The sequence below is a fragment of the Camponotus floridanus genome, unplaced genomic scaffold (assembly GCF_003227725.1).
Source record: "Camponotus floridanus strain SB8 unplaced genomic scaffold, Cflo_v7.5 scaffold74, whole genome shotgun sequence".
In the NCBI taxonomy this organism is placed as follows: Eukaryota; Metazoa; Arthropoda; class Insecta; order Hymenoptera; family Formicidae; genus Camponotus; species Camponotus floridanus.
Window position 1 is genome coordinate 529185 of NW_020229843.1, and position 17956 is coordinate 547140.

General features: G+C 35.4%; 3 protein-coding genes across 4 annotated transcripts; 2 read left to right on the top strand and 1 right to left on the bottom strand.

Annotated features, from left to right (window-relative positions):
• The first annotated feature begins 146 nt into the window (after nucleotides 1–146).
• Nucleotides 147–5244, top strand: LOC105256179. Its single transcript, XM_011265898.3, has 2 exons — nucleotides 147–728; nucleotides 3277–5244. Exons 1-2 carry the CDS (start codon nucleotides 606–608, stop codon nucleotides 4903–4905), a joined length of 1752 nt encoding a protein of 583 aa, XP_011264200.1. The 5' UTR covers nucleotides 147–605; the 3' UTR covers nucleotides 4906–5244.
• Nucleotides 5245–6795: 1551 nt separating this feature from the next.
• On the top strand, nucleotides 6796–13137 carry LOC105256178 (centrosomal protein of 162 kDa). Of its 2 annotated transcripts, none has more exons than XM_011265895.2 (6): nucleotides 6796–6926; nucleotides 7087–7368; nucleotides 7498–7597; nucleotides 7674–11248; nucleotides 11436–11597; nucleotides 11661–13137. In XM_011265895.2, exons 1-6 carry the CDS (start codon nucleotides 6888–6890, stop codon nucleotides 11883–11885), a joined length of 4383 nt encoding a protein of 1460 aa, XP_011264197.1. In that variant the 5' UTR covers nucleotides 6796–6887; the 3' UTR covers nucleotides 11886–13137. The 2 variants fall into 2 exon arrangements, with proteins under 2 accessions (XP_011264197.1, XP_011264198.1); XM_011265896.2 differs by having other exon boundaries at nucleotides 7674–11236.
• Nucleotides 13138–13652: 515 nt separating this feature from the next.
• LOC105256177 (protein split ends) lies at nucleotides 13653–17447 on the bottom strand. Its single transcript, XM_011265894.2, has 4 exons — nucleotides 17342–17447; nucleotides 16882–17046; nucleotides 14200–16554; nucleotides 13653–13920 (listed from the first exon to the last, which is right to left on the bottom strand). Exons 2-4 carry the CDS (start codon nucleotides 17043–17045, stop codon nucleotides 13878–13880), a joined length of 2562 nt encoding a protein of 853 aa, XP_011264196.1. The 5' UTR covers nucleotide 17046; nucleotides 17342–17447; the 3' UTR covers nucleotides 13653–13877.
• Nucleotides 17448–17956: the final 509 nt, after the last annotated feature.

A 17956-nucleotide genomic window follows, 5' to 3' on the forward strand; every position in this document is an offset into this window, starting at 1 on the left:
ACTGTGTCTACAAGTAGAACCACGTAGCCATATTCCAGAGCAGGAATTCCCGACCAACTGTCGATATAATCATTTTCCCTATCCCTATTATCACATTGTTACGAAATTTCATTGAACTCGAATTCCACGAAAGGAGCCATTATCGTCGAAAGCTCAGTGCTTTATAGTGCGCGACGTGACGTGGATTGATCCGACGAGAGGTTCCCAAACTTCGCTCGTCATCCAGTCGATTCACGTACCGGCCGATCGCTTCGGCCAAGTAGCCTTTACCAATAGATCCCTTTACCTCTCCGGAGGTCCCTCGCGCGATTTATCCTTCCATCTCGCTTCCCCTCCTTCCGATGCCCTCTCCTCGTCTATTCGACACTTTCTCTACGGGCTTTTCGAGATTCCCGCGGGTAGGGCGCGGACAGGTAGGGCAGGAAGCAAGGAGCAGGGACACGAGCGGGAACGTACGGGCGCGAAGGAGCAGAGGCGACGGAGCAGTGGAGCACGAGACGCATAAAGCGAGCGGAGGCGCGCGCGTACGCGACGTCGCGTCGCGCGAGGGCTGAGCGAGTGGTCGAGCAGCGCGTGGTGCGACGAGGAGGCCGAGAGAGCGCGGTATGGAGACCCTGGAGTCGAGCCGCATGTGCCGCCTGTGCGGCCAGCAGTCGGGCATCTCCATCAACATCTTCGACGAGAGCGAGAATCACGTCAAGAAGATCAACGCCGTGCTGCCGATCATGGTGCGTTGCTCACGTCCGCCTCTCGCTCGCTCTCTCTCTCTCTTTCTTTTTCTCTCTCTCTCTCTCTCTCTCTCCCTCCCCTCCCCTCCCTCTCTCTTCTCTTCTCTCCTCCGCATCTTCCGTTTCTCTACTACCTGATTCTCCCTCTACTACTCGGAGGGTACGCGCTTTCGTTCGCGTGTCTACGCCTTCTCGCCCTCGCGAAGGCTTATGACCGAAAAGCGTAAGCGCACCCTCGCATTCCCGCGAGGTCTCATTGTGAAACGCGAGCTCCGTTATTATTAGCCGCGCTTTATGCGGTTTCTTTCAATTCGCCCCCTTTTCATCTCTCCCCCTTCTCTCTTCGCCTTCAATGGCCACGTAGTCCCCGAATGAAGCGAACGAGGGTACCGTAATACGTTCTAGCGGGAGACGAAAAGGATTTTCGCGTTCGTTCAGACACGCGGGGATCGACGAGGGGGATAATGAATTCCGCGCGGGTGGCACGCACGTGGCTTTTTGTACGAATGGGACACGTGTTGTCGCTGACGCGACAACTTACATGGACTCGACGCGGGACGATAATCTCTTCCCGAGGACGGAATTATCGTTTTTTGATTAAATTATCGATTTGCAAAAGTGAGGTTATCGTCGTTTATGCGCGAAATATCAAGAATGTGGATTTCTATTGCGTAATTGAAGATTTCTTTACGTTGCGCAGACTTTTTGTATCGGCAAACTACTTTTGCATTTCTTTCGTTTAATTACACTTTTTAAGATTCTTTTTTTTCACATTGTTTTTTTATGATATTTTGGTGCATATCTTTTTTAAGTCTTCTATCTTTTAATCAAATATAAATTCAATCTACTCATTTTTTAACTTTTTTGATATTAGAAATTGAAATACAAAATTTATAATTACATATATATATATATATATATATATATATATATATATATATGTATAATAAATTGACTTATTATTGTCTGACTAGAGAGATATAATTATTAAAAGTTATAAAACATATAGTACAAAAATGTATAAGACCTCTATGTATTCGAAAGATAATTTAAAAATCTTTTGTTTATTATAATTTTCGCTTTATTAGAATATTAAATTTTGTTATTTATATATCCATTATATTAAAATAATAAGTAAGACTTTCGTTTTTATAAACATAAAACATTAAATGCATTAAATTATATACGCATTTTAAATATATAACTAATTTTATAAAATATACATATAATATATATTATTATATATATATATATATATATATATATATATAATTATATAAAATTTATTTAAAATATACATATATATATATATTTTAAATAAATTTTATATAATTATATATATATATATATATATATATATATATTATAATATATATTATATGTATATTTTATAAAATTAGTTATATATTTAAAATGCGTATATAATTTAATGCATTTAATGTTTTATGTTTATAAAAACGAAAGTCTTACTTATTATTTTAATATAATGGATATATAAATAACAAAATTTAATATTCTAATAAAGCGAAAATTATAATAAACAAAAGATTTTTAAATTATCTTTCGAATACATAGAGGTCTTATACATTTTTGTACTATATGTTTTATAACTTTTAATAATTATATCTCTCTAGTCAGACAATAATAAGTCAATTTATTTTCATGCAACATTATTCTTGGAATAATGAAAACAGTTTTAAGATATCTTCGAATTGACCAAATTATTTGCACACATCTTATATATTTGTAAATAAAAAAATTGATATTCCATAATTTATGACGATAAATATCAAATTAGACTACTTAATCATTCTGTTTTCGTAAATCTCAATGTATTATATATCGGGTATATACTCACATTTATATTTTTCTGTTTTTAAATTCTAAGATTTTGTAGACGATATGATTGGTATTCAAAGAAATGTAAATACATGATAAATTTTATAATGTGAAACACAAAAGCACGTATAAAGAAATGTATATTGCTGAATCGATTATGAGTCAGCGATAAACAATCAAGTCTATGTCGCTATTTGGATCTATTTTGGAGCTATTAGCGAGGTTGTGAGAATACCGCGATAATGTTAATGAACGGAAGTTTCCAAGCTTGTGCTGCGTGCTATTTACACAATTACATACGTACATCCATTACAAACATGATGATACACGCTCGATTATTTCTCATTTATCTCCTATAATTCGACAATTTGATCCTGCCGCTATCCTGAGAATTTCATAAAGATGCTCGATCAATTATTGAACAACAATTGCGCAACAATCGAAAGATTTATATAACGCTTTATTTTTTAGAGAAACTCTTGGAAACATAAATCTGTTGAGGAAATAAATTTCGTGAAAATTAATCTTTGATTAAAATTTTAAATTAATTTTTTTCACACTTTAAAATTAACTTCCCCTGTTTGGAAAAAAGAAAAAAAACAATTTAAATAAACGTAAAAAAACGCCAATGCGCGTTGATTGATCCTTTAAAAATTCACTGTTTCCGGAATCACGTCCTCTTGATTCGTATCCATTGTACGTTCTTCAGGTGCACGAGATGGACCTACTGCCGAAGCAGATGTGCCACCGGTGTAGTTACAAGCTGGAAGAGTTTCACAAGTTCTATGTGGACTGCCTGAAGACGGATGCGACGCTCAAAAGTCAGTTATCATGGATGCGAAAGGATCGGGACAAGGAGAAGATCGGCGTGCCGATGGTGCACATTGAGAACATGAAGATCAAGGCAGAATCGCTCGATTACGACGTATACGAGTTGGAGCCGCTGATAGAGAACATGGAATATATCAATTCGATGGCACTTCCTGCCGGCGGAATTCACAATGGATTAACATATGCGACCCTCTCGCGTTATCGATGTTGCTGTGATAAGAAGGACCAAAGTAGAGCAAAAAAAACTACGGCGGGATTCTGTCAGAATTATAGAGAATCCATATTTAAGTGCGGCGAGATCGCGAATGACTCGCGGAAGAGGACTCTTGTGGACGCTACCCCCAAATTAAGACCGATGAAGAAAAATACTTTTACGCAAGCGGAGTTTCCAGATTGCCCGCAGAATCACTTGTTGTGCGTTGATGCGGTCGAGAACGCGCAAGATCGTTTGACCGCAGATACGAACACCAAAGATGCATCTTCTCTGAATACGCGAAACTGTTCTTACGATAAACTCGAAACGATTCCTAAAAATCCAGCAGTTTCGAGAAGCACGATAGTGCGGAATTTGAGACCTAGGATAAATTTGGTGAACTATGCGTCGAACAAAAAAACGATAGTGCACAATTTGAGACCCAGGAATACTCTGGTCAACTATACGTCGAAGAAAAGGAAAACGTCGATTGATGCTAATTCGGGACCATCTATTATAGCAAGCAACTCGGAAATTTCTAATTCGAAAGCTACATTTGCATCTAATTTTAAGTTAACTAGACAGATCAAGGTAGAACAAATAGATGAGATGGAAGGGCGCAGTTTAAGACCAAGAAGAACCGTCGTGGATTACCAAGAACCGAAAATGAGAAAGGTATCAGATCACCGCACGAAGAGACGCAAGATGGAAGACGCGGAGCAGAATTCGAAGCCGCATTCGAAAAATGAAAATGCATCTTCGAATAAATTTGTTCTGAAGCTCAAGATAAAGCAGGAAGTTTTGGATGATCTGGAAGACACGGTGCTCAGTGAAATGACCAACGCGATACCCCGATTACCGAATAACTCGCTTGCTAATTTACCCGCAAAGGTCGAAGCAGTGACAAGCGATAACGATGTCAGTTCGCGAGATGACATGTCAGATTACTTCAAGTCGAATCATCCACAATTACGAAATAAGTTTCAACTAGCCAAGCAAAAGTCGTTGTCCAACATTATGAAGAACAAGCTAACGAAGACGAAGAAGATCTATCGATTGCCAGCAGCGAACTATTCACCAAAATGTCTGAGGAGCCAGGATGCTTTTCTGAGAAATGGCAAGGCGAGAAAAAAAGATTACATAGAATGGCCGGTGAAGAAGTTACAAACGAGAAAATTGATGGACATGGTCAATAAAAGCACGAAGCCAGCGGTGGTGAAACTGGCCGAGACCATTAAACACTATTGCGAGACGTGCAACGTCAGCTTCGCGAATAAGGAATTATTCAAACTACATAGGTGCTACTACGATTGATCTTTTTTCACGTAGCTGAATTCTCGTAAAATACAAAATTCACGAGTCATTTAAGGGATATTTAAAAGAGTACGAAAAAGTATGAAAATCTTTTAGATATCTTCTATATATGAGGGACATTCGAGAGACATATTTCGATTATATAAAAAAATAATTAAGGTATCATTTATCTTTAGTTATATGAAAATTTATTTCTATTTGCTAATTGTTTTGATGATTTCTTTTGTGACTTCCGGATGTACTGCTTTTAAAATGATATAAACACGCTTTGTCTAAATTTAATATGATATTCTATATAACGATAACGATAACGAGACGAAATTCTTATTTATGAGTTTGTGTGCTTATTTGAAAAAAAAATTTAATAAATTTCTTTATTTTTTGCAATGCTACATCATCTATATAATCTATATAATCGTCGATTTTTTAGATCTTTTTATTTGATTGCAATTTTCTTTTTTTATCATTAAAATTATCAATATAAATAAGCTCGAGGACAATAAATGGAAAAAAAACAGATTTGTTTGTATATATTGCACTTTGTTTAGAGATATAGTTTTTATCATCTGTTATTATCTTTATGTTTTTGCTATATCACTTGATTATGAACGAGAATATATATGGATACTTCATATATTTTATTTGTCGACTTATGTGGACATTAAACAATGACAACTGTTGTCATTATATGCTTAAGATTTTATGTAAGAAATTCACAAGTCGCCTTCAAAGATTAAAAAATAAATATACAAATATAGATAGAGATCTATTTTATGAAAAACAAGAGATATAAATATATGTCAATATATATATATTTCATAAGAGTATGTGATATATATATGTATATGGAAATAACGACCGATTTTTTGGAGAACTCAGTGTATTAATGTAATATATAATTGAGAAATTGTTCTTTTTACACTATTTAGGAATTTTATATATTAATACAATTACATTGTATATATTTTAACAATATTCGAAAAAAATCACTATTTGAAATTTTTATTAATTTTTCTTACAATTGTTGAACCAATCAAATTTTTTTACAATTGTCAATCCAAATCAACATTATGATGATATAATATATATTCATTAAATAATTAATTATATTTTAATTTCAGCAGCATGTTATATATAAAAATTAATATGTTATAAAATTTTCTACAATAATTATATGGATATTAACTGCGAATTAAGACAAGTTTTTATGTAATCTCTTATTGCAAAATGCTTCTCTGAATTATCTGTCCGTTAATATACAAATAGATGTTGTTATTCCCTAAAGATATATCTTTCTCATATCATTGAATTGATTAATAAATGTTACGCAACTGCATAAATTATATAATTGTTTATACAAAAAAAAAACATCCTGATCCCACATCATTTATCTTTTCATTAAAAAATATTTTTATTTTACACATATATGTGTGTATATAATATATTGCTATGTTAACACTATCGCATTTAATAATGCTACGTATTAAAGCGATAAAATGTACGAAGACAATAATTTATAATCTTACGTTGCATTATAATAATTATAATTTATCATTTTATAAATCGTTTTGAGAAAACAAAAATATTCTGCACAATATGCGATTTTATAATTTATGTAGAAGATAGAGAAATCAAATTTTTACGCATTTGTTTTTCACATATAAAATATCTAATTACTGATGAATAATTTTTCGTAATGCTAACATCAACTATATAATCGTTGACTTTTTCTATCTTTTTATTTGATTGAATTTTCCTTTTTTATCATTATTAAAGTTATCAATAAAATATATATTTTTTTTTACAAAAGAATCATTTTATTTTGCCGTGTTTCATTGCCTGAGCTACGGTAGCGTAGCGGCAACCAAGCGAATTACAGGTAACAAACAAACAAAAAGTATGGCAGGTGTCAAAGAATTTGGGGAAGATGACCGATTGTATACAGTGTTTTAAGTTAATTTCATTTGCGGCTAAACAGTGAAATGTCTTCGGATACTGTAAAATCGCCGCGAATCGAAGATGTAAGTTTCACTTTAGCGTTATTCGTACTCGCAAACTCTACGGGTGCTCATTTAACCTAAATCTATCACTGGAGACACAGTGTGTAGAGTGATATTTCAAAATTTTTTTCATTAGATGAAATAAACGAATGAGTGTTTTATATGTTAAAATTTTTTTTAGTTGATCTCCTCAGAAGATGATACTTTGGGATCCTCCGTAAGTCTGAGTGTTGGGGAGAATTCAGTGCGCATTAAGAAAAAAGCCAAATCTACCAAAGAAATTGAACAATTATTGGCTGATAAGAAACACACGCAAGATAAATGGTGGTTGAAGAGACCTGAAACACGCCTAGATATCTTAAGTGCCAAGAATGCGGACACAAAGATGAAGCAGTCTCCTACTCCTACATCGGATGTCAGCTCTTCCATGAAAGAGTTTCTTGAGAAAGAAAGGATGTGCAAAGTAATTGATTAAATCATATAATATATAATAAAATATCTCAGTTTAATTTTACAACAGAATTGCAAATATACTTATATATATACACACCATTGTTTCATGTTTTAAGATATTACTTTATCTGTTTTTTAGATAGCGTCGAAAAGCGAAGGAGAACTGAAAGACAAAGATGATACATTATGCGATATACTTGCATCTGCAGCTTTTGATAAATATCCATCAGATTTTGAAAGTAAGTTTTTATATAATATGTAGAAGCTTTACAAATTGGTATTTGTATTTGATTGATGTACTTTTGTTTGATGTAGATGCTACTGATGAAGATATTGGTAGTATATTGGAGGAAATGAGCAAGATTGCTGGTGCATTAAGTCCTAATTCAGGCCCTGAACGTACCAAATCTGTTGATTCCAGTAAGAATCCTACCGAAGAAGAAAAGTCAGTAGAAGAATTATTAGAGGAAGCCGAGAAATTAGTGAAGAAAAATAGTAATACTCTGTCAAAAAGTATATCCAAATCTGATACTTTAGTACCGGAAAATAATCAAGACGAAAGCCTCAATAGAGTAAGGCAATTAGAAGCTGATATTTTTCAATTAATAGAAGAAGAAGTTTATAAAGAAACAGAAAAGATAAAGAGAAGTCCGAAAAATGAGAAAAAACGAGAAAATAGTCCCGGATTTGAAATTGTTTATGAAAGCCTAAATAGTTTGAAACCACCAAAGACACTGGAACTTCAAAGGAAAAAGTTTGAGGAACAAAAAGTCGAAATATCGAGCAGTTCCGATTTGGATGATCCGATTGAGAGACATTCCAAGTCCGAGGAATTAAAAAGCACAAAGAAAATAGAAATAGAAAAGGAAAATCTGCAGAAGGAAATCACGGACGTAGACAAGAATTTTTTTGAAGATTTCTTAAGGAAATCCAAAGAAAAGGCGGAAGGTAGAATATCCGGGAGTTCCAGTTTCGGGCAAGAAGATTTCTCACATTTCTTGAAGCTGCTTCAAGGACAAAACATAGATAAGAAAGAGCCAGAATCAAAAGAACCTAATGTAGTCTATGATCTTTTGAAATCGACCAATGCAAATCGTGAACTATCCAATGTAGAGGATCAGCTAGTTAATGGCAAAACTCCCGAGTTTCCGGAAAAAGAATTTTCTGAGATATTAGGAAAGGAATTATCAGAGGCTAAAGGTGTACATGTTGAACATGAAATTAATGAAAGTGATTCCAGTGTTAGTGAAAGGCATTCTAAACGAGCATCTAGTTCTCCATTAATTGCGGCAACATTCTTGCAAAATTCTAATAAAAAATCTAAAAAATCTGTATCAACAGACGTAGAAAGAGAAAGTAATAAAAATATAACAGAAGACAATAAAAAGATGAATTCTGAAGGTGAATTATATACAGTGGGATTGACACCAAGATTAGAACTGTTTGCAGATGCAATACCCAAACTTATGGCTGAGAAATTAAGTGAAAATGTAAAAGAGAATGTAGAAAAGACAGATTTGGTGCATAAAAAATCTATATGCACAGAAGGAAAGATTGATACAAAAAAGGAAAATTTGGATATTGCCAAAGCATCCAAAGTTTCTAGGATGAATCATCAAGAAGTGTCTGGTCACAGTGTTTTGAAAAAAACAACAGATGTATGTAAAGCCGATCGCGTAGTTAGTGCACCGAGCAATAAGCAATTGAAGAAAGAAATAAGATTTTGTAAATCCAAGAGCTATGATCAAATATGCCAGCCTCCTCTGAGAACTTCTCTCGAAAATATCAGAGTTAACAAAGCATCAGATGCATCTAAGAAATCTGTAAATTTGGTTTCTAAAAAATCACCAATGGTAAAACCAAAAGTGCAATCCAGATCAATTCCTAAAACAATATCGAAGCCTAATGTATTTCCAAAACCAAAAATGGATTCTGCCAAAACCGGATCTACATCTAGTTTACCAGCTGCGTGCAAAGGCTCTCAATTAAAGTCGCCTGACAGTTACAGGAAAAATTTAATGGCTGCTGGAGATTCGAAACAGATTACCATGAAACGTGATTGGGAAATGTTATGCCGTGAGGAGAGGCATAGGAATGCGCTTCTAAAGCAACAATTGGAAGCCGAGGCGAAGCTGTATAAAAATCAAATCGAAGAGATGCGTACGTCCTTCGAGACTGAACTGTTTGCCTTGAAGAAACAGAATATAATTTTGAAAGCAAGAGTCGATGAGCTTTCTCTGAACGAGAGGCTCGTGGAAGTTCCAGTCAAGAATGATACAAAAATCATTCTTTTAGAACAAGAATTGGAAAAGCAGGAGAATCTAATCCGCGCTTACGAGACCGAAAACAAGAAATTGATACAAGATACCAAACGTATGCAAGAGGAATTGAAAAATTTGCAGTCAAAACAAAAGATTACGGTATCGGAGGCAAACGACATGCAACAGCTCACTGATCGGGTGAAAGATCTTCAGGAAGAGACATTGAAATTGAATCTCGAAGTGTCCGAATTAAAAGAGAAAAACGCCGATTGCTTACTGAAAAACGACGATTTGAATCAACAAAACAGTTTACTCACGGACGAATTGGAAATGTTCAAGGAGCAGTTGAGAGCAAAAAACAACTTCATTACAGATCGATTACAAGTGATGAGCACCGCGGAATTAGAACTGAAGAAACAGATAGAAGATTTAAGTATTAAATTGAGCTCAAAATCAGAGCACCTACGAGTAACGAAACAGGAGCTAGAGAAGTTTCAACGAGACGTATTGCCTTTAGAGAAAGAACTGATGGAACTCAGAATTAAGGAGGGAAATCTCCAGGAGAAATTGCATATAAGCAAGAGTCACATCGAACGTGAAAAGCAGCTGACTCAGAAACTCAAGGATCAAGTTATTCTAGACAATAAGAAAATCATAGATCTTAACAGGCAAGTACGCGAATTGGAGCGTATACTCAAGAGGAAGAATCCAGATTCAGTCTCGGCTCTCATATTGACTGCCAATTCGGAACAGGAAAAAATTGGTTCCGAGAAAGTAAAACTTCTGGAGGAAAGAATAGCGAGTCTCGAAAACGAGATTAAAGATAAGGAGAATATCGCGCAGCAAAATTTAGTTGACTTGCAGAAAAAATTTTCTGACATGAAGGAGAAATATATGACGCAGATAACGGAGTTGGAGGCGAAACTATTGGAAGCTACCGCAAAAGAACATAAGTTATATAATGACATGTTCACGCAGACAGTCAGGCATGTCGAGAGCAAAAGTGTCGAGACTAACAAGAGAGACGATAAAACTTCGGCGAAAGAAGAAGAGAAGAAAGATCAAAAGGCGATGAAGGTTGGACCAAAGTCTCAAAATCCTAAAGAGGACGCGCATCTTATCGCTACTATAAGAGGCTTGAAACTGGAAATCACGAATAAAGATAAAGCAATCTCGAAGATAACCAAGGAATATCAGGAGTTACAGAAGACGAACCGGAGATTGCAGAAGGAACGAGAGAAATTATTAAATGATCGGAGAAGTTTCAGAAGCATGGATTTTGAGAAAGCGTTTCGAGGAATGAAAAACGGCGAAGGAAACGATCAAAATTCAAATGTCTATCAAAACGGACACGTTTCTGACTCGCAAAGACTGTCGTCGTCGACACCAAAGTTGTACGATCCGATGCAGTACACGGAAAACGGCAAGAACGGTGTCATCAAAAAGTTAACTAATGAAAACGACATTTTGAAAGAAGAACTAAACAAGATAAACAAGGACTTTATGGCTCTAAAAAGCAAGAGACTACATGATTTGAATCTCTTGCAAGAGGAACACGAACGAGAAATGGCTACTCTTGTGAAAGAATATAGCATCAAATTTGGAGATTCTAAAGTGGTAAAGTTACAGGTTTGTAATGCTTAGCGGGCACTTGGCATTCATCACTTATATTTTATTTGATTTTTATCATCTGGTTGCACAAAATTTAAAGTAGATCTTTGTTTTGCTTGTGTAGTAAAAGAAATCTGTGCTTCGCTCATATATTCATCTGTCATGCATTAAGAATTTGCACTATTTCATAATTTTTATTATTAAGGGCCAGGTTAATACTCAGGGAGCGATTATATCGCATTTAAAGGAACAGATCGAAAAGTTTAGAGATTACAAGGAACAAGTAGTTGTGCTGAAGGCCGAAAGAGAGCATTTAGAGAACAAAGTGAAAACGCTGACCGAGAAAGTCAAGTACTTATCAACACCGGTATGTAAAAAATATTCTTGATCTTTAAAATAATTTTTTTCTGACATGATGTTTTTATTTCAGGAAACGGAACAATTGCAGTTGTTGCAGGATAAAATTACGATTCTCCAGCAACGGCACGAGAGTAGAGAAATGACCTTGCAAACGTTAATTCGTGACTTATTGAGGAATCGAACGCAATGCAAGGATTGTAAAAACGAGAAGGGCAAAAATCGGCAGCTTTGCTACTTTCGGCAGGAGCTTGATCATATTTTAGGGATGCTACAGGAGATCACTAACGTCCATTGATATCGCTGAATCGAGAAATCGTCTCTATTATTGTACAATACATCAGATGGTTCTCGGTTCTCATCGAATATTGTGATAATTTTTACAGGATTAAGACTTGCGATGTAATCTTAAATAATTCCCGAGAGAGGCATTAGATATCGAAAGTATATAGGTACGTTTGTACGCGTTTGTTCGCGTTACATTTAGCCAAAATATTTAGTCGATATCCTTTAATCGACTCTTCCAGGATTTGTAAGGATTATTATCGTTATTAATGCGCAATCTTCTTTCTCGCGTTCATGGTACACTGTTCGTTCTGCGAGTTCGTGCCTATCAGCGTGGAATTTGCAAATTATTCGGTAGGATCACTGCCAGAGAAACGCTATCGCGAACTAGCGTAGTCCAATGACGAACGAACGTACAACTGTATCACAATTTTTTCTATCTGTCGTCAATTTTCTTGCCGCGCGTGCAATATCTCGAAATACTGCCCCGCTTTAACTAATCGATTTTTATTGAATTAGAAATTAATTTTTATATACGTCGTACATTCTTAAGAGATTAGCTAATATTTTTTACTTATTTATTTATTTATTGAATCTTGAATAAAAAAAAATTGCACGGCTGTTTATACAACTTCTTTTTTCATTGATGTTATTACAGCTTATTTTGTTCTAAAATCGTATGACACGATAATTGGGGAGAGAGGGGAAGAAGAAAAGATAAAAGTAGGCGAATAAAAATATCTTCCAAAGATAAATGATATCTCTAGTTTTTTACTCGATAATTTTTGGAAACTTTGCTGTGTATATAGAGCGTTAAGATAAACCGCTGTATTTATTTCGGATAAAACTCTGCGTCGGTTTATTCGCGATCAACGAAGTCGAGTCAACGTGCTCGACTATATATCATGTGTATTATCGTATACATTATAAATACTCTAATTTATTATTACTGTTGCCAAGTGTAGCTGGTGGTTTAACGATCTCATTAAATGTAGTCTGTACGCGTCATAACAAACGCGAGCACGTCGCACAAATCAACGTGGCCGAGGCTGAAGGATGAGCAATAAATGGAATGCCTATTTTTCTGAAACGCTTTCTATGCGTTTTCAAGGCACTCATCTTTCTGAGACTCGGTTACGTCAAATCACACAATCACACTCTTTTTCTAAATAGATTTAAGATCGTTACAAATACACATATAATGTACAAAATTCAAAATAACTTTAATAAACTTAATCTTTTCGTCGACTAATCGATATCTTTTCAACAGTAACAATACAACCAAAGTTAAAAAATTGCCACCAATTTGTATTTTTCAGTAATATTTAATAATTTGTTAAAATAATATGCCAACAGCTATATAACAATTTGCCGTATGATATTTGTTATCCCTTCGAGATGTTCTACATTTTGTAATGTTATAAATCTAGATTGAATATTTGTTGTGTCTTCTTGCATTTCAAATTAATTTCGATGATTGGGTCAATATCGCATCATTTAAACAATATAATTTATCTCACAATCAATTTTTTGATTAAGAAACTATTTTTGTGTGCAAATTTATATATGTATTATATATTTTATATTATTATTTTATATTGAATTTTCATATTTTGAAGACTATTTTTTTAAATTTCAGATTTTTAAAATTGAAGTCTATTAAATAATATATGGCATATATAAAGAAAATAAATAGCATATACTTTATATTTAAGTATTGAGAAAAAGAGGGAAGGGAAATTATATTTAAATAATACAAGTAATGAATTTTTAACTACGCAATTCTAATACTATTTATTTTCGGACAAAATATATCTTCCTAGAGATATACATTTTTGCGGGATACACATACGAGCTGTACATTAATATACATTAATATTTCTGAATATTTTCGGAAACGTCACATACATTGCAACATATTTTAATTCGTGAAATAATCGATAGAAGCAGATTCAGAGGAAAGTAGCAGTTTTCAATGCCGTTTTGATAGCCAACTATATCTCTTTTACCAGATTATAAAACGTTGCATCTGCTGCATCATGTTGTTGCTGAAAGAATATTATATTTTATAGTATATCAAAAATTTTTAAATATATATATATATATATATATATATATATATATATTCTTTTTTGTTGTATTGCATCTTTTATATTGTTATTTTATTATTACATGTTTCATTATATACTTGATATCTATTTAAAAATTTTAATAATTTTACTTTGTCATAATCGTAAATTGTAAATTAAGAAATATTTTATTATTTTATTTTATTTTATACTCTACATTCTAATACTCTAATATTTTACATAATTATAATATCTTACCCAATAAAAGTTTTTTTGCCATTATAGAGAGAAAGTCCATAAACAGTACAAAGTGCCACGACGAAAGCTTGTCTCATAAAGTCATACGCCGTAGGATACTTTAAAAATCCGTAGTCCATTGATTTGGGAGCGATTTTTGCCTCAATTTTGTCAACACTTGCATCTTGCACATTTTGTTCCCATTTTGCGAACAATCGATCATTAGATGCGATTCTAGAAATCATTCTCTCCGCAGATAATGTTCGTTGTTTGCGATTTTGTTCAGAAGCTCTGATGACTCGACGAAGAGAAGCGAGTCGCGATGAGTCCTTAACATTGAGATTCAATGATCTACGATGCAACTGTCTAATGTCTGAATCTTTTTCGGGAGACTTAGCAAGTCGATTTTCGACTGATCGAGGTACTCGGCGCTCCTCTAGACTTCTAAATTGTCGATCGCGTCGCACATCTGATCTCTTTTCCAACGAACGAAAAGTTCTCCTTTCATAAGCTGCTCTATTTGCTCTGCGATCCATCATTCGCATCGAAATTGTATCACGTAATTCCGAGTTATATTCGCGTCGATTTTGCATCCTGGATCCTTCGCGTGATCTCGAGCTGTCATCGATCCTTCGCTCGAGTGACTTTCGCGAGTTGACAGTAGATCGTTTTTCTAGGATCCTTCCACGAGAAATTCGCAATTCCGGGTTTCGTTCTAGACGTCGATCTATCATCCTGGATGCTTCGCGCGATCTCGCGCTCTCGTCGATTTTTCGCTCAGATAATCTTTGTGAAATATCACGTCGCTCTAAGACTCGTCTTTCCGGAGTTCTCCTAAACTCTCGTCGTTCCATTTGTTCGCGAGATTGCTGTGGGACAATCCTTCGTTCCTCGCGAGATCGATATGCGCGGTTCGCTCTTTCTCGTCGTTCCAGACTTAAATCTCGTTGCCCTGTTGAAGAATCGTGTGATCTGCGATCTCTAGATTCTCTAATTTTTGCAAGATCTTGACGATACATCGAATTACGATCAACCGAACGAGAAGATCGAATGTGTCTCGCTCTTCGTTCCCGATTTGAAGTGTCTTCGAAATCGTAAAGAGAACGCGATGGAATAAGCCTAGAATTCTCTCTCGCACCGTTTTCGCGCGAATCACGTTGGCTTACGATCCTCTGTGAATGATTTATTCTTCCTCGACGTACGTCTTCGGACGAAACTCGTGATGTCATACGATCAAGAGATCTTTGACCAGTAAGACGATTCTCAACTCTTCGGTGCTCGATGCGGTTTATTTCCGTAGATCGAGCTAAAGATCTACGTTCAGAAGACAATCTGCGTTTGCTAGACTTCTCCATGTTTGATTCAACCGATCGAATTCGCCTATTATTAAGTGTCTCGCGGTCAAAATCATTGATACGTTCTACCGATCGAGACTGCAATCGACGATCGTTGGATCTAGCAAGATCTTCGCGGGAATTTCTGGTAATAATCGAAACGCGTGATCTGCGTTCTTGATTTGTAACGCGATCGAGAAGGACGCGACGAGTTTCAAGGGATCGCTTTCGACGATTCAAATTGTTGTTACGATCAATGTCCCCGCGTGCGAGATTTCCCAAACGAGCCTTCAGGAGACTTTCGCGATCATCGCGACGATTCGATCGTTCCACGTCTCGACGTTCAACAGATCGCAATCTACGCTCACGCGTTTCAGATCGATGGTCCACGCGAGTTCGCGTCAAGTCTCGGTATTCGCGACGTCCAGCTAGAAAATCGCGCGATTCTTGCCGAATGATTTCACTCGGCCCTCGTCGTTCCATCGAGAGTGATCTTCGATCATTTATACGAAGATTTGGAGAATTTCGTCGGTCCGCCGATCGATCGACGCGATTTTGTCGACGCGCGATTTCATTGAGCTCGCGTCGTTCTGTGGATCGTGACCGGGAATTTGTACGATCGGTGACATGGCGTTCTAAGGAACGGCGATCGAGATGCATGGTTGCACGATTGGATAAATCCTGCGATCGAGAAAGCCGAGTTGTGCGATCGTACAAGTTTTTGGCGTTGCGAGATTCCGTGATTGTCCTAAATCGAGATTCCCGAAGTCGGTTGACGGATTCATTGTCAGGTTCATAAGTCCTGGATCTTGAGGACCTCTCAATTTTTAGATTTCTGGACAATCGTTTTTCAATCTCCCGCGAACCAATCCTAGACAAGCGATCGAGACTCTGCGATCGAGAGAATTCGAGTCTTCGAGATATTGGTGATTCGGGTACTTTAATTTCACGATAGTTAATTGATTTGGAAGTTTTTTCCGGCTCGGTAATCAGATGTATAGGCATTTTGGTGAAAGGGTTTAAATTTGGACAGGCGTCCACCCTAGAAAAATAACGCTTCTGTGATTTTTATTACAAATGATTTTGAAAAAGAAATACAGTTTTATAAGAATAAAAATCTTTTTTTATCATAAATTATTAATATTTATATTAAATTAAAAATTGAACAAATAATAACATAAAGAAATAAAAATGTATAAAATAAATATTCTCTTTTTCTTTGAAACATATTATATTATTAGATTATTATATTATATAGATATTATTATACAAAATAGATATTTAAGAATTTAAAAAAATTAATATAAAATTAGAATCATAAGCATTTCTTTTTATAAATATGTGAAAAAAATATTAATTTAGTTCATACTCATGGGGAGCTTGATGCGTGAGTTCGGGTCCTGCGAGACTACCGGAATGTCCTTCTCTATCCCTAGACACTAGTCCTAGCGTCAGACATGCCAGCGATACTATTAAAAGTCCAATATATTGCCAAGATCGTACTGGCAAAACTACGTGACGTGTACGTCGCATCCTGTCACAAAAATTATTCAAATTCACGTTATCAATAATTGAATAAAATGCAATTTTATACATGTACTTTTGTTTGCCACTCAAAGTTTTAAACCGTGTTAAAAATTTAAAGAACAAAAGATGAAGGTAATACATGCAAAAATAGTTTCGAAAAAAAAAAAAATGTTTCTTTTCAGATGCGAAAAAATTCTATCTTTCTATTCTTTTTAAAAAAATTTGCTTTGAAATCTTTCATACTAAGTTTCTCCCGATACTAGAATATCTCAAAGAGTCTCGACGTCGACGAGAAGCCATACCTGAGAAATTCAAGACTGCCGTGACCAAGTTCGCTGTAGATATTCCAAAGGGCTTGAAGGGCTCTTCACGTTTTCGCGAGAAGTGCTCTTCCTCGGTGCTCCAGGAAGCTGCTGACGCTGAACGACCCGAGGGAACGGGTTTTATACTCGCGGGATCCGCGACATAATTCGATTGAAACGCAATTCACTGCTTATCAGCAGCGACCACATGGTGCCCCATACGTCAGCCCAACAAGATCGCTATGAACAAAGCGTGGACGAGCAATGTTGCGAGCGAAAAGATTGGAAAACCGCAATGCGTTTTCGGGTTAACCAGCCGGAAAATTGCGAATCGGGATGACGGTCGCACGTGGGTGTCCTTTAAAACGCATCGAAGCTTAATTCCGAAGGATCTGAATCGCTTCAAAATCCAAATTGAATTTCAAATTAATAAATTCTATTAAATGAAGACACATTATATGTAATTTATAACGCGTTATAAATTTGAATAATTTTTTATATGTTCGCTTCGTCATTAATTTTTATATTTTTAAATTAAATATTTATAAAATACAGGAAACAACAATTTCTTCTGGAGGGAAAATGAAATAAAGTATTTGAATAAAAAATTTTCTA

Bases quoted from the DNA above. Each gene is read 5' to 3' on its own strand.
- LOC105256179 (XM_011265898.3), top strand. From the start codon at position 606: ATGGAGACCCTGGAGTCGAGCCGCATGTGCCGCCTGTGCGGCCAGCAG. The intron at 729-3,276 runs GTGCGTTGCTCA...TACGTTCTTCAG, and splicing joins ACGCCGTGCTGCCGATCATG to GTGCACGAGATGGACCTACT.
- LOC105256178 (XM_011265895.2), top strand. From the start codon at position 6,888: ATGTCTTCGGATACTGTAAAATCGCCGCGAATCGAAGAT. The intron at 6,927-7,086 runs GTAAGTTTCACT...AATTTTTTTTAG, and splicing joins AATCGCCGCGAATCGAAGAT to TTGATCTCCTCAGAAGATGA. The intron at 11,598-11,660 runs GTATGTAAAAAA...TTTTTATTTCAG, and splicing joins TCAAGTACTTATCAACACCG to GAAACGGAACAATTGCAGTT.
- LOC105256177 (XM_011265894.2), bottom strand. From the start codon at position 17,045: ATGCGACGTACACGTCACGTAGTTTTGCCAGTACGATCTTGGCAATAT. The intron at 16,555-16,881 runs GTATGAACTAAA...TTATTTTTCTAG, and splicing joins ACGCATCAAGCTCCCCATGA to GGTGGACGCCTGTCCAAATT. The intron at 13,921-14,199 runs GTAAGATATTAT...ATATTCTTTCAG, and splicing joins GGCAAAAAAACTTTTATTGG to CAACAACATGATGCAGCAGA.